Below are 17,211 nucleotides of genomic sequence, written 5' to 3'. Positions count from 1 at the left end.
ATCTCTGTCATCTTTTGCCCTTGCAAGTATTTAGATCACCTGGGCCGTATTCTGATTTCCTTGGTGAATTTGCAAATTTTCTATCAGATCTAGTAGTTACTGTGGATAGAGCTTTAATTGTTGGTGATTTCAACATTCACAAAGATAATGAAAATGTCACATTGGGATTAGCATTTATCAATATTCTCTTGGAGTCAGACAAAATGTGACAGGACCAACTCATCGCCATAATCATAGATTTAATTCTGTCAGTTTTGGAGTTGATATTGATACTATAGAAATTCTGCCACAGGGCGATGACATCACAGATTATTACCTCGTCTCTTGTATGCTGCGATCAACTAATGTTTCTCAATCTACACCACACTGTCATTCAGGTAGAACTATTCTTTCGACCACTAAAGATAGCTTCACTAATAATCTTCCAGATTTTTCTCATATACTCAGTAAGCCATAAAGTCAAGAAGATCTTGATGAAATAACAGAAAATATAAATACATTCATCTGTAGCACTCTTGATAGTTTTGCCCCTTCGATTTAAAGAAAATTAAAGAAAAAAGCCCTGCACCATGGTACAATGATCACACTCATGCTCTCAAGAGAGCAGCTCAGAAAATGGAGCACAAGTGGAAGAATCCAAAATTAGAGGTATTTCACGGTGCATGGAAGGATGGTGTCTGTAGCTACACTACATTTTAGCTGCACTTAAAGCTGCCAGTTCAGCATATTTTAGCAAACTCATAGAAAATAACCACAACAATCCTAGGTGTTTATTCAGTACTGTGGCTAAATTGGTTAGGATTAAAGCCTCGACTAAACCAGATATTCCATCACAGCACAATAGTAATGACTTCATGAATTTCTTTACTGATAAAATTGAAATAATCAGAAATAAAATTCGAATTATGCAATTGTTTGTCACAGTACCTCAGAAAACACTGTCTCATAATTTTCCTCACATGCAACTTCAATCCTTCGCTGTCATAGGTCATGAAGAGCTAACAAAACTTATCGAAACATCAAAAGCCACAACATGTATGTTAGATCCAATACCAACTAAGCTCTTAAAAGAGGTATTCCCTGTAATCTCAGAATCTTTTCTTAATATTATTAACTCCTCTCTATCCTTGGGAAATGTCCCAAGAAACTTTAAAATGGCAGTGATCAAACTGCTTAAGAAGCCACAGCTTGATCCTGGAGAATTGGCTAATTATAGACAGATTTCAAATCTCCAGTTTATGTCAAAAATACTAGAAAAAGTAGTGTCCTCACAACTATGTTCATTTCTACAGAGAAGTAGTATATATGAACAATTTCAGTCAGGATTTAGGCCTCATCACAGTACAGAGACTGCACTTATCAGAGTTACAAATGACTTGCTCTTATCATCTGATCGCAGCTGCATTTCTCTTCTAGTGCTCTTAGATCTTAATGCTGCCATCGACACCATAGATCACGACATTCTCTTGAATAGGCTGGAGAATTATGTTGGCATTAGTGGACTTGCGTTAGCATGGTTTAGGTCCAGTTTAGCAGACCACTACCACTTTGTCTGTGTAAATGAAGAATTGTTAAATCAAACAAAAGTATGGAGTGCTACAGGGATCAGTTTTAGGGCCTCTGCTTTTCTCCTTATACATGCTTCCCCTGGAAGATATTATCAGGAATCGTGGAATAAGTTTCCACTGTTATCCCAACTTTATATTTCTTAGAAACCCAATGAAATTTCAAAATTCTGCAAATTAGCAGAGTGTATCAATGAAATAAACTGGATGGCCAGAAATTTCCTTCTACTCAATTCTGACAATTATTATAACAATTATTGGACCAAAAATATCTAAAAAAAAAAAAAAAAAAAAGCTGCTAAACTATAATTTGACTCTTGATGGATGTACTTTTACATTGTTTTCTTCAGCAAAGAACTTTGGTGTTATATTTGATACCAATCTGTCCTTTGAAAATCTAATTTCCAATGTTTGTAGAACAGCATTCTTCCACCTGAGAAATATTGCTAAATTACGACACATGCTCTCTGTTGCTGATGCCAAAAAACTAATTAATGCGTTCATGACCTCAAGACTAGATTATTGTAATGCATTACTGGGAGGATGTCCAGCAAGTTCAATAAATAAACTTCAATTGGTTCAAAATGCAGCTGCCAGAGTGCTGATGAGAACCAAGAAATATGATCATATTAGCCCCATTTTATCATCATAACATTGGCTACTTGTTAAATTTCATATACATTTTAAATTTTGTTAACTACTTTCAAAGCTTTGAATGGTCTATCTCCACAGTACTTAAGTGACCTTCTGACACACTATATTCCATCACATTCATTACGATCACAAAATTCTGGCCTGTTAATAGTTCCTAGAATATCAAAATCCACAAAAGGCGGTAGATCCTTTTCATATTTGGCTCCTAAACTATGGAATAGTCTCCCTAACACTGTTTGGGACGCAGACACAATCACTCAGTTTAAGTCTAGACTAAAGTCTAATTTATCCATCATCTCACAATAAGGCTGCTTTAGGTAGGTCTGCTGGAACCAGAAACATTTATCATGATCTATAACTCTGCAAAAATGTGAATGACATCTACGCTTATGTTATTTATTTGTTTCCCTGTCTCAAGGATTCATATCCCGAGGTTACCAGAGCAGGCCAGATCCAGCTCCGTTCCTGCTTGGTGTCAGACTCCACTGCTAATGTCTGGACCTTGAAATCAGTTATATCAATATTTAGGAAACCTACTGATAGAAATATGGTTCTTCGTGCTAAGAGTTTCCATCCTCCTAAACTGATGTAAAACATACCTTCTGGATAATTTCAAAACCTGCATAGGATTTGTGACAAAGATCAAGATTTTGAGGATAAATTGAAGGACTTAGAAAAACTCTTTTTAAACAGAGGGTATAAGTTCGAAACTATCCAAAAAGCTAGAACACTTGCGAAAAATACGACAAGGACAGATTTGTTAAAAAAGAAAACGAGATATGAAACATCAAATAAAGTTTATTTTGTTACACAATATAGCACGATTGCACGATTGCTGAAAAAGTCAAATGGATTATCTGAAACAAATTGGGGCATTATACAGAGTGATTATTTTTTGAGAGATACATTCCAGACCTTCCAATGATAAGTTTTAAGAAAATTACTAATTTAGGTGACAGATTAGTACATAGTTACTTACCACCCACTCGTGAAAATCATTGTTTAGGGGATAAACCTAAGGGTTGTTTTAAATGTCATCATTGCAATCACTGTGATAATATAGTACATGAAAAACTTTTCTAGATGGAAAAATGAATAAGACGTATCCTATCAAACACTTCATTAACTGTAAAACAACTCGTGTTATCTACAGGTTGGGATGTCCACAATGTAAGGATTTTTATATTCGTAGAACAAAAAGACGATTGCAAGACCGTCTTGCTGAACATAAATATGCCATTAGGAGGGGTAATGAAGAGTATCGTATGGCTAAACATTTTAAATTAATGCACAACTGTAATCCATCTTCAAAGGTGTTGACCATACCAGTTTTTCAATCAGGAAAGGTAATAGAGAACAATTTTTTTTTGGGTATACAAGTTAAATGCTATGAAATATCCTGGATTGAATGATTTTTTTCAATTTTATTTTTTTATATTATATGTAATATTCTCTGAGTACAAAAACAAGTAACAACAATGAATGTTTAACACTTAACACAAGTTGATCATGTGAATTACTAAATGAGCGATATTGCTGTCACCTGTGTGAAGTTTGTAACTCTTTCTGAGGAAGGCTCACGCTGAAACACGTAGGAGAGCTCTTTTACCTTTTGTGTTAAGCCATGTGATAATAAAGGCTTTTTAATTAATAAGAGTGCCATGGTTATCCAGCTTTTTGTGTATGGGGATGGCAATGTCAAGATCTGGGTTAAAATCGGGACCCAAGTTCATTTGACCCCAACTTATGGAGGCAGTTTAGGCCAAACAGCCCTCAAACCTCATTCAGTGGGTGAGTTCTGTACAGAGGAGGGTGCAAAAATCACTCATCTGTATTGCAAATTGGGTTTAGATATAGACTGTATATTTTAGGTATGCTGAAGTTCATCTTAAATTAATTTGGCTCAGGAACATGTAATGGCTAGTATGGATATTTCTTAAAAATACCTTTGAATGTCACACTATTTTAAACCAGTGATTCAGTGTGGAGGACTTTAAATCTGCTTCCATTTCATCATCTTATCTCTTACGATCACTCTAGGTCTTCTTGAGATTAATATTTCAGTTCCGGTGATGTTCAGTGTTTCTTTATGTAACATGGTCAGCAAATTTCATTTTACCATCAGCGTAATCCGATTACAAAGTAATTACTCTTCAAAAAGCATTGTAAGGCATTTAAATTCTTGTAATCAGATTACTTTTATTGAATTTCAAGTAATTTAATCGAGTACATTATTATGGTTACACATTTCTGAAATAATATTATTAGTGTAGAATATTTTTTAAACATGATTTACATTAATTTGTACTTGTACATCTGCCCCCCAACAATTCAATGAACAAGGTGGATATTGACATTATTTTGAATTCTTTGAGCGGAGCAGTGTTTTAGAAAGTAACTTAAAAATAATGTAATTAGTAATGTGATATATTTTTTTACTATGAAGTAATCAGTGTAATCTGATTGAAATTTTTGAAAAGGTAATTTGTAGTGTATAACGTTTTAAAAGTAACTTACCCAACATTGTTTACTATTTTTACAAAAAATCAGCTAAGGTGTCATTTACTGGGGGCATGTTTTAGTGTTGTGGAAAACAAATCTTCTTTACCATGGTTTGCAATTAATTTTAATAGGGATAATCAGAAATCACCAGCCAATTAAAGAACCCAAAAGACTGCTGCTATTATAAGTCAAGTCATTTTTTATTTGTATCGTGCTTTTCACAAGAGATGTTGTTTCATAGCAGCTGTACAGGAAATTATACTATAAGAGAAAATAAAGCTGTAATGTCTTAGGCATCATTGTGCTATTTGATAATGTGATTGTAGATTGTGCTTTAAGTAAATAATATTTGTTTTTAGATGCCCAAGTGAGCAAGCCAAAGGTGACCGTGGCAAGGAACAAAAAACTTCACAAGATGCAAGCAATTCAGTGATGAGATAATCTACTAGGGCTAGAATGAATGCATTTACACATGCGATAAAAAAAAATATGTTTAACAATGTTTATTTAATTGTTTAAATACCATCAAATAAAAAAATAATAATAATAAATTGGCATTATAACTATACACCCACTCTCCAAAACTCAATCCTCTTAAGACACGTCAGCAAACCTGAACATAGTTTTGATTAACAGGCGGAGTGCTTTGGCCGGCTCCCTGACTCTCTTTTGCTGTTTACAGAGTGTAGTGCTGTCACAGAGCAGGTGTTAAACCTATTTAAGTGATATCTGTCAGACAGTGGGCACATTTTATGTGTGGTATTCCAAAAAATAATCGCTTACAGCACCTTTCATGAGCCGTTTACACAGGATGTATTCTTCATTCAAAAACAGCCAGACGGAGCACAATAGAATTGAATAGAACTCGGGTGTCTCAAGACATGTTTTTCAAGTTGGACTGTTTTTAACTTGACACAGCATCTTAAAAACATGTGCAGTGTACTGAAAGAAAAACAATTATAAAACAATAATGGAACACAAAAGGAGATGTTAGGTAGAATGCTGGCCTCATTCACCATTCAATTTCATTGCATCTTTTTGCTTTTTCCATACAATGAATGTGAATGTGGACAGATGTGTGTCATCTCTTTTTGTGTCCCACTGAGGAAAGTCATACAGGTTTGAAAAAAATAAAAAAATAAAAATTATATATATATATACATATCAAATTTGGTTCCTCTACCATCCAAAATCAAATGTTGAACATACTTGGAAGTTCAGATGTCTTGATTTTGTTTTTGGCTACTTGAAATACCAGTAGCATTTGTGTGTAAGCACCCAAATAATAATGTGGGTCAGCAAAATATTCTCCTTTCCAGAAACCAAACAGGACTGGTAGTATGACGGGGAAAAGACATTTTATGATCAAATAGAAAACAATCCCACTCAAAAAAACAAAACAAAGAACTGGATAAAAATAGGACAAATTCTGCTGTTACATCATATCCTGTGTGACAAGCACTTCCTTTAAGATGTCAAGGAATCACCACATCGTCAGCACTATGTCAGACTATGCCTATTTTTTTCTTTCTGTTTCTAAGAAATGTAAAAAATATCACTGATTATTTATTTGACCAGCGACAAGCGAAAATGTATTTGACTGAACAGTTAACTTTGTGAAAACATAACTTTTTTTGGGTCATTCTCAAAAACAATTCACTTTCCAGACAGAAAATATCAGTTTTTATTCAGTTCTGTTTTCACCCATAAAAGCTGAGCGTAATTTTTTTTTTTACACCATGACATTGTTTTTATTCATAAAAGACTTCCTTGTTCTTTATTATTTAATTTAGTTTCACAGATAAAGCAGGGGTAGTAACATCAGTGACACATTCTCTTAAAAGAAACATTTTCTAAGATGGTGTCAATAGTATCAAAAAACACACACCACTGATCGAACTAAAATCAATAATTCCTAACATTTAAATTAGTTTTTTTTCATAAACATCTTTCACACAAACATTAAACAATGCAATGCATGTGAAAAAATTAGTTCAAGGGCTCTTTTTAGTGAGCACTAAGTGCAACACGCAATGATCGTGTGCTACGTCTTATCCAATTTTCGCACCGGTGCAAAGCCCGTGTGGGTGTGAGTGAGTGTCTGTGCGAGCATGCAAACTGTGGGTGTATCTTATGTTAATGAAGTGGCACAAAGTACAATTTGCTATTTTCCTGAGAAAAAGGTAATTGGGATGAGACGTTTGAGAAGCACGTCTGTTTTCAGCACAAAGTCTAAATTCAGTTCCCATATTTGCAGTTTGGAGATTCCACCAGCAGCTGGTAATAAAGAACATGCCCAAACTGTGAAAATATTGTGGAACATCAAATTGTGTCCCTGACGATCAGAGTTGTAGCTGTTTTTTGAAACAAAATTTGAGATTTGAGATAAACTTTATAGAGATCATGGTTTATTTTTTCTATTGTTATTATTATGTTTATGTTTACAACTGTATTTATGATCTAATTTGTATTAATATTTTTCCACTTGTCATAGAGTGATTTTCAAGTCACTGCAAAAGACGCCGCTGGAATTAGTTGGTGAATGTAAAGTGTTTGGATTTAGGGAGGTTGTTATATATGATTTTTTAAATTACCTTGTTATTTGAATTATATTTTAGTTTAGTATGAAATGTAATTTTAATTTAGAAACATTTTTAGTTTAAGTTTTCATGTTTCAATAAATTAATTTACTGTTTAAAGCAAAATTGACCAATAGAAGTGAAGTGCATACAAAAATCCACAGCCTAACCTGAAAGGCTGATACAATCACTGTTGATACTACCCATGATTTGTGTGTCAGTGGATCAATAAGCAGTATTGGGGGTAACGAGATAAAAGTAATTCAAATTACTTTTTTGAGTAACAAGTAAAGTAACACAATATTTTTTATTTTAGACCATAATATGAGTAACTTTTTAAATAAAGTAACGTGTTGCTTTTGTACATCTCTACTGTCCATGTATTGTGAGAAATCGGGAGTAAAATTGTGCAAACTTCGGGGAGGAGATGTAGTGCATGATTGGCATTGTAGTTTTAAAGAGTGTGAGGCCAGAGAATATTTAACAGAGACGAGTCACTTCTATTTAAATGTATGGGAGAAATTGGAACAAAAGTTGCTAAAAGAGCCAATCACCTTTTAGATACAGACATCGCCTGTCAATCAACTCGCTAAAGTGAATGTGCATTATGTGTTTAAGATAAATATGAGGTCAACACTCGGTTGAGTGAAACGCGGTTGATTCATGTGTTAATACACACTGCCTTAAAAAAAAAATCAGTATGCATTTAGACAGAGGGATTATAAGACTAGTCTTCCACTGGCCATGACATGATACACAGGATGAAATACTCGCTCAATTCACTGACTTATGCAGCTGAACTGCTCTGTGTTACAGCTCCCTGTAACTGGGAGTATGGGATGGGAAAAGCTGACTCTGGATCTGTGGCTCTGAGCAACATTCTACATCAATTGTGTATGCAGAGAAAATGTCTTAGTTTCTAAAAATATTCTACATTTTTGTTTTATAATAAACAAGTAGTTTGATTCATGAAACAAAATGTTTTTATGACATTTTGGTAGCATTAAAAATAATTCTATTCAAGTTGTATCAACAAGCGCATTTGCAGTAGGCTGTCCACAGTATGCACCGTGGATCAACACAAAACAAGCGTGCACTGAGATGATTTAAATGAAAAATATTCATTTATTCATCAGACTTATTCCTTGAACATGTTAGACTGGCATTCCCCGCTGAATTTTATCCTGACTTCTGAACAACATCTCAAGTTGACTCGACATTGTCGATGGGCAGCACGTGATGACATATGATGCAGGTTCAAGTGTTGAACTTTACTGCTTTAGATAAGACAGTGGTTATTCTTCATTATTCATACTGGCTGCCATGTTGATGGAAAAACAAATCATGCATATTCATGTTATTGAGTATTTATTATAATATGACGTGAAGACCTACTTTCTAAATATCTGTTTGTTTACTATGTTGTTTTGACGTGAGTGTTGTACAATAGCTAGAATGACATGTAATGTCTCTTGTATGCAAGGCATGGCTTATTTGTATGGCATGCATAGCATAGCAGAAGAGAAAGTGGCTGTGAGAAAAAGGTAACGCAAAGTAATGCTTTCCATAAAAAAAAAAACTTTTTAATTGTTACTTTTTTAAGGAGTAATGCAATATTATAACGAGTTACTTTTAAAAGTAACATTACCCAACACTGTCAATAAGATTAATAATACTTGCATTCTTTGTAATTTAATGGAGCGTACATTCAAGTCCTGATGAGAACCACATTTTCCATGCGTATGCGATTTCACCAACCCACTTGCATCTAGATTTAGCACATGCTTGCACGAAAATACCAAAATTTCATGACCATGCATATTGACATTGTGGGTATGACTTAAAGCATAGAACTGCGCTCCTAAAATGTAAATTAAAAACTTTTTCAACATGGTGGGTAAATCACTGTATGCATGTGAGCAGCCTTTTCCAAGTTCTTTCTACAACTTTTTGTATTTTCAAAATACCAGTAACATGAAATCAAGGGACAAACATTAAATTATTTAATTTTTTAATTACTTATTTTGTTTTGCTTTTTTGCGTACTTGTTAGGCCTTGCACTTATGCTTGACCTGAGAAAACAAAATTAGTAAAAAATAAACGCATAACTGTAAATGAGCGAAAGGGGATGTTTTTTTGTTTTTTTTCTGGCAATGGACATTCAAATATGTTTTCTAAAAAATGTGTAAAACAATATATAGTCAAACCTTTTCATATAAGGTTAAGTTATAGAATGATGGCTTTTAAATGTTTGTTTGTTTGTTTTGGACTATTTTAAATCGTCTTTGTGACTGATGATGACACTATTTTTAATGTATTTTTTTCATTTTTGTTTTAGTTAAATTACACATAAAAATATTTAAAGTACTATCCAAAGAAAGCAGCCAACAATAAACGGATCCATCTATTTAGCCTACAAATGTTTTTCCCCCCCCTTTCTGATTAGTTGTTTTTTATTTTCTGACATTTTTAGTGAAACACACACATTTCAATACCTATTTTTTTCATTTATTCTGTTAAGAGACATGAGGCCCATCTTCAAATACATATTTAAATGTTCACAAATGCAATAAATAAGTTCAAAATAAATACATTTATTTCTCAAATAAATAAATAAACAATATTAATAATACATAATATTATCAAAACATAAACCATTTAAAATCAAATTTGTGATGGCTGCTTTTATGTAAGAACCAACAACTCATTCACATTATCACATGATGTAAGAAAACAGTAGTTAGTTCTCATAGAGATCAGGAGGTCAATCCAATGACCATGATCTCATTTCAATTTATGAGACATGGTCATATGCTCAATAAATAATATTTCTTTCCATTCATTTATAAATAATCTCTATGACAAAATGTTTGCTTTCTGATGTAGACTGCAAAGAAACACCAGTTTAAGGGAGGTTCAATTAAGAAATAATAAATGGGGGGTGGGGTTGTTCAGATACAAAATAACAAATGTATATAAATAAATAAATAAATGCAAGGTCTACTGTGCCCGCAGTAAACAGTCATGGATGATTTCTAACACTTTGTCGTAACGGGTGGTGCGACGTGTTTTTAGCAAAAATGTATCAAAAAATGTAGCAAATTTGTCTGTCCACCTATTAAAGGAATAGTTCACCAAAAAGGAAAAATCTAATTTCAAGTTGTTTCTTTCCTCCGTGAAACACAGAAAGAAGTTTTGAAGAATCACTCTGCTCTCTTCCATACAATTAAAGTGAATGGTGACCAGGAGCTGTCAAGCTCCACAAAGGACAAAAAGCACCATAGTAGTCCATACGACTCCGGTACTACATTCCAAGTCTTCTAATGTCATTTGATAGCTTTGTGTGAGAAACAAAACTGAAATTTAAGTTATAATTATTAGAAAATCTTGTCTGACAGTCATCATTAACTTTCTTTGTATGAAAAAGAACAGCTTGGGAATTATGCTATAAATAACTCCCTTTGTGTTCCACAGAAAAAAGTAAGTCACAATTGTTTCAAAAAACATGAGCATGAGGAACTTATTCCTTCAAATAAAAGGAAGCTTTTATCGCTTGTCGCTGGTCGAGACCTCTCATTGGTCTGCTGCATTTACGCATTGCTGCACAGTGTTCGGGCTCTCTGAGATTGGCATGCTGGAGGTGCTTCTGCGGATACTGAGGATACTGCGCAGCACGTCGCAACTGAACACCTGCAGCTGTTGCAAGGTGAGGTGAGCCATCATCTGAGTCATGAATTCATCTTTCAGAGGTTCGGCCAGGCCATGCTCGAGGGTCTGTAGCTGGTTGTCCGGTGCCTGCATTGACTGCTCATATCCTGCTTGATTCTGCAACTATGGGAACATAAAATACACATAAAGGTAAAACACTATCCACTCACAGACACATGGTTTTGATACCATAAGACCCTGTTTTGTCTGTCAATAAAAAAGATTCAGCTTGCAAACTAACATAAGACAGTTCTATTAACAGCATTGAGAAAGAAAACCAAAAGTTGCACTTCCCCATTTCTGCTGGCCACAAAACGTATTTGGATACTTCAGCCACATTAAAAAGTGTTTGAATTTCATTTGCATTGGATAACAAAATATAAAACCAAGTGGAATTGACTTTAACGAAGGATAGCACAAGTGCACTTTTTATGCAAAACATTTCACAAAAAGAAGTTTGCTGGGTTAAACATGTTGAGTAAACCAATAGATACACTGTCCAAGATAAAGACAAAAAGCATTTGGACACTTTCTGGTTGTCAAACGTTAGTGTCTCACGTTGATAGTCGATTTGCTGAACTCCACCTGTGGTTACTCTCCCACACATACATAACTTTGTTTTAGAGTGGCTTCAGCGTCTAAATATTTAAGACAGTAGACAGAGAGGCAGTGCAAGATGACACCATCTGCACTTTAAATTTAGCTGCGCTTAAAAGCGCACCCCTAAATTAATCCATGACTCAAAATGCATGCACTCACATACTTGTGCAATTCAGGTAATGAGACTACAAATAGCATCATATCAACATCCTCCACACGTTGGTAGAAGAAAAGTCAGTGAGACGATTGCTGTACCTCGACAATCAGGTACAGAAGGTCTCGAATTTCAGCTTGCAGTTCGGGCACCTCCTTTGTCTGGGTCACTGTGGGTGCTTTGCTGATCGCTTTCAACAGATTCAGATGTAAGTTCAGTCCCTCCACTATACGAGCAAGACAAATTTCCTGTAACAACAACAGAGAGATCTTACAATTACAGTCCTGTTATTTAATCTGTGCCTTTAAATTGAGTTTCTGTAAAGTGTGCCATCAACAAAAGCAATGAGCCACGAGAGGTTATGTGTTATAGTCAATTTACCACGGACAAGAGGGACACCTTCCAAAATGCATAAATGTACAAGAAAAACAAGAAAGCTGTTTTCCATCTCCATTAATGCATACTTTGGAAAACAATGACGTTAAAACTGAAAAACTGATGTTTGTGTGAATGTGGCCATGGTCATTTTACAACGCTCTGAACGCACCTTGTCCAATGAGAATTTACAGCCGGAACAATCCATTATATAAAAAAGTATTATAATAAAACTTTTTTACATTAAAAAAAAAGATTGATTTCTAGGGCAATTCTATGCAAATTTTACTAAGGTATTCTGAGTGGTTGTTACTGAATTTCTGTGTGGTTACTAAAGCATTAGTGAAAAGAGTCCTGCACCTTGATCATGGCACATCTCACTTCAACAAGTCATACGATTTGATATATCATTCAGCTCTTAGCACAGATAATGACATTTAATATGTAGGTTTAGTACCTTAAGTATGAGGAAAAGTAATAGTAATGATTGCCTAATAAACCTTTCATGTGATGAACTGAACCAAACTCACCACAGTGAAGTTATCTGAGATGCTCTTGAGCTCAGGAGCAGCAGGTATCGTCGAGTTCTTCAGGAACTGCAGATCACTGGATGGCTGGTTCAGTGTCAAACTCTGAGAAGACACAAGCATTTGACATGTTTAAACACGACAGGACAGCGTTTCTTGCTCTTGCGTCAGTACACCATAGAACAGTGTGCAAATGCCTCACTGACATGCCAGAGCGAATTACTAGTAAATTTGCATATACTAGTAAATGTTCATGTACTAAGAGCTGTGAATATGATGTAAAGGCAAGTCTGTGGGACACTTTTACATGTTGTTAATAATTGATAATTTAGCTTATGGTTTTCTGCAAAGGATTCAGTATTATGAATTCAGTCTTCCTGGTGTGGTGTAACCTGAGGTTAAGTGTCTTGATCGAGGGCACAATGGCGCTTCTCAACCGATGGGTCGCAGGTCTGTTCTGATGGCATAATGCAAATAGCATAACCATATAATCCTGCATACTTAGGAGAGAAAATCAACTTTTGAAAGGGAGGAGAGAAGTATTCCCATTTCTCTTGTTGTTGACACTTTGGTCGAAGCCAGCCAAATTAGGCAGAAGCCAACACGGACAGGTTGTGTGGCATGAATTCATCCTTTAAAACCATGCACTAAACTACACAAGGTCAATATGACTCATGTAATATGGGTTCATGGATAAAGCACACCTCTGCTTCTGTTTATTCATTTATAAAACTGTACGTTTTCCTGTTTAGCCTACAGTATGTCATGTTTAACGAGATTTTTTGTTGTTTTTGTTTTGTACAATATACTTGGTACTCTGTTGGTACTGAAAAATCTGTGTCCAGAATAAAACCAGTTGAGAAGCACTGGACTAGACTACACCAACCTCAACCAGCCACATGCATATATATATATATACACATATAAGAAAATAATAAACATATAATAATATTCAAGACTGGGGGGAGACAGTATAAAAGTTTCAAGTTCTTCTCAATGTCTGTTGATTATGATGGCCACTAAAACATCTACACTTACCTTGTAGTTTGTCCAGGCTGCATGAGTTGTAGGAATATCTTCTAGAATTTTGCTAATTAAACTATGGGCCTGTTCAACAGTATCCTTGTCCATAATGTCCGATTTCTGTGAGAGAGGAGCAGATCCCACCGTTCCAACTAATGTGACAAACAGAACAGCTGGAGGAGAGAGAGAGAGAGAGAGAGAGAGAGAGGTGATCAGAAGTGTGTAACACTATGACGCACAGCTCAAAAATACACACACACACGACTTACTTGGGATTCAGTCATGGCTGGACATCTTGATTTCACACACATGCACCTGATGCTATTATGTGAATACTTTAAATGTTGCATGAAGTTGCCTAAAGCTGATTATCTGAAAACGTATTTTCCCAAACTTTTTACTTTTTAATGTAGCCTTGTATTACAAACAATGAATATATAAAACCTATATTAATGGTATAGTATACAATGAGAAAACAGTATAGTAACATACTTTTAATATACTATTCAAAGTAGTGTGTTTAACACATAACACTTCATCATTACTTCATATAATCATAGAATTATTACTTCATATAATTCCAAATGAAAATCAAAAACTTACCCTGGTAGATGTTCATTATAACAGCAGCACCCAAAAACAAGAAAATGTGCAGTCACCAAGTCCACAGAAGTAACAAAGCCCCATCATGCTCAGAATTTATATGGCCTGCAGGGGAAATTCCTCTTTTGACGCTGACGCCTTGAAAAGAAGTAACAGACGCACACATGCAAAGCATGTTTGAGGTTATTGATGAGTGTAACTATAACTATCATTAATAAATCACTCATAGTGTAAACATTATACAGGCCCTAATTTGACAATAAGTGTCAATTACATAAAGACTTGTGTTATGTCAAGCTGGAAATCTGTTACACTGACTCGACTCATTTATTAATTTACTGAATAATCACGTATGCAAATATAATGGTAATGTTAAAAAGAATCAAATTCTATTCTGTAGAAATATTATATGATATCATGCGTCATAATTATAAGATGTATTAAACTGTATTTTATTAATAATATATTTATTTTACAGTATTGAAGAGTAATTGAAGAGTAAATTGTGGGTGAATTCATATGAACTTCCTCAAAATCTGTGACAAACTAACTTTTTTGTTGTTGTTTTTAATAGTGAAATGTGAATAATAGTGACATTTTCAACATTAATATTTAGTTTGGGACGGCTGGAGACATCACTGATGTCAATATTGTTTTCTCTGTTTTCCACACATTTTCCAACTGTGTGTATATTTTGGGACTAGTGCGTTTTTAGCTTAAACTCCCAGGAAGAAACAGAGTTAAAGATAATGAGACAAGTACACTCCAATTCATCAGTATTGCTTCATCATGTCATGTACTTTGGGTTAAATGAATGCACCCCTAAAATATTCCATATTGCTTTAACCTCAGCTTCCTCTGATTTCTGTTACGTAATCAGGGCTTTTCATCAGTGATTACTCAGAGGAATTGTTGCATGGTGCACACTCAACCAGAAAATTTTTCTGGAAGAAATTAATAGAACAATTACATTTATCAATTGGTTTAATCATTTATTTACTGTAAGACATAAACTTCAGTTAAGATATACATTCAGATATAAATGTCAATTCAGAACATTTCCTTGGGAGCTTGTTGCAGATTTATTGAATAATATATTTACATTAACTTAATGATCTCTGTCCAGAGTCAATCATTAATATTTATTAATTTTCATTTGATGTTTTGATGTCTAATAGATAGATATATAGATAGACAGATAGACAGATAGATAGATAGACAGACTCCACACTGAAGATCTTGAGAGTGGTTCGTAATTGAGTCAGAAATTCAGTCACACTACACTCATTATTTCCAACTCTGTCATTATGACACCAAACATGGTAAAAATGCAGTATGTGTTACAAATTGTTGTGTAATAGCAGAGAAAGTTTCCTTCACAGAGTCAAACGGATGATGAGGAGAAATGGGAAGAAAGGTCTTTGGAAACAAGCAGCATGTGTAAGAAATAAACAGAATAAAAGTGACTTCATCACACACACACACACACACACACACACACACACACACACACAGTGAAGTCTCTGATTTTACAAGAAATCTTATCTATTTTTGTCACAGAAAAATGAGATGATATATATTGCACTCACTCACTCAAGATCAGAAGTGAAAGTGCTGCTACAATCACAAAACATGATGACACTATATTTGCAGTTTATAATGAGTCTTAGGTTTATTCTGATTTTAACCAATGTTTCCTAATTTCTATCATATACAACTATCTGTATAGCATACATAAATATATAACATAGGTAACACTTTACAATACGGTTCCATTTGTTAACATTAGTTAATATGAACTAACAATGAAAAATACTCTTACAGCATTTATTAAACTTAATGTTAATTTCAACATATCCTAATACATTTTCTTTAAATTAAAAGTTGTACTATGAACTAACATGAACTAACAATGAACAATTGTATTTTTATTAAATAACATGAACAAAGATTAATAAATGCTTTTTTTATTTAAAAATTTGTATTGATTCCATCTACAAAAACCAATAAACACAACATAAAATATGGAATCAATTATATAAATTAAACCCATCCCCCCGAACATCCCCCCCTCCCACACCCTACACAAAAACACATTACAGTGGTCTCTCAATTATATCAAAAAATTAGAAACAAGCTAAAAAAATATACTTTAAAAAAACAAGAGTGCACTACACATCAAACTAAAAATTAAAAATCAAAAGTCAAAAATCCCTCTCCACTGCCCCTCCCCGAGAACCCTCAAAAAATCAAAATATCCACCCCACTTCCTATTAAACAAATCCCACTTTCCCAACCTTCCTAACATCACCTCCTCAAATGCCGCAACCTCACTCATCTCTCCGCACCACTCCCGAAATGAGAGTGCCCCAGCCATCTTCCACCCCCTGAGAATTATTCGCCTGGCCGCCATAACTCCAGCCAGGACCCAACCTCTCAAATGGCTATCCCCAAAATGAATGACCTCCCCATCACCCAAAATGCAGAATCTGGGGCAAAATGAAAACCGTGTGTCCAACACATCACACATAAATCCCTGAATCTTCAACCAAAATTCCTGTATTTTAACACATCCCCAAAAAACATGGGTTGTGTCCCTGTCTTCTGATTGGCATCGCCAGCAGGTGGGTGTGTCTTTAAGACCAAGTCTATACAATCTAGAGGGTGTTCAATATAATCGATTCAAAATCTTAAATTGCATCAGACGCACCCTTGAATCTCTAGATGTAGACTTGATGTTTTTTAGAATCTTAGCCCACACTCCCTCCTCCAATACCAAATTTAAATCTCTCTCCCATAATCTCTTGAGAGAAGTTAAAGCTCCATCCCCCAGACTCTGAAGTAACAGGGAGTAATACACTGATGCCTCATGACCTTTTCCAAAAGCAGTAATCACCACTTCTAGAGTATCTGCCACTTTA

General features: G+C 34.7%; 1 protein-coding gene across 1 annotated transcript; it reads right to left on the bottom strand.

Moving 5' to 3' along the window:
• Positions 1-9,874: 9,874 nt before the first annotated feature.
• LOC127427148 (uncharacterized) lies at positions 9,875-14,406 on the bottom strand. The gene is made up of 5 exons (XM_051674575.1): positions 14,291-14,406; positions 13,703-13,860; positions 12,668-12,769; positions 11,864-12,010; positions 9,875-11,131 (listed from the first exon to the last, which is right to left on the bottom strand). The coding sequence occupies exons 1-5, from the start codon at positions 14,304-14,306 to the stop codon at positions 10,874-10,876; spliced, it is 681 nt and encodes a 226-aa protein (XP_051530535.1). The 5' UTR covers positions 14,307-14,406; the 3' UTR covers positions 9,875-10,873.
• Between the last annotated feature and the right edge of the window lie 2,805 nt (positions 14,407-17,211).

This window comes from Myxocyprinus asiaticus, chromosome 36, assembly GCF_019703515.2.
Source record: "Myxocyprinus asiaticus isolate MX2 ecotype Aquarium Trade chromosome 36, UBuf_Myxa_2, whole genome shotgun sequence".
Classification (NCBI taxonomy): Eukaryota; Metazoa; Chordata; class Actinopteri; order Cypriniformes; family Catostomidae; genus Myxocyprinus; species Myxocyprinus asiaticus.
This window is presented reverse-complemented; position numbering and strand designations above follow the sequence as displayed.

Excerpts from the sequence above, each read along its gene's own strand:
- LOC127427148 (XM_051674575.1), bottom strand. Across the intron at positions 12,770-13,702 it reads CAGCCTGGACAAACTACAAG|AGTTTGACACTGAACCAGCC; the intron begins GTAAGTGTAGAT and ends GTGTCTTCTCAG. Across the intron at positions 11,132-11,863 it reads TTCTGTACCTGATTGTCGAG|TTGCAGAATCAAGCAGGATA; the intron begins GTACAGCAATCG and ends ATGTTCCCATAG.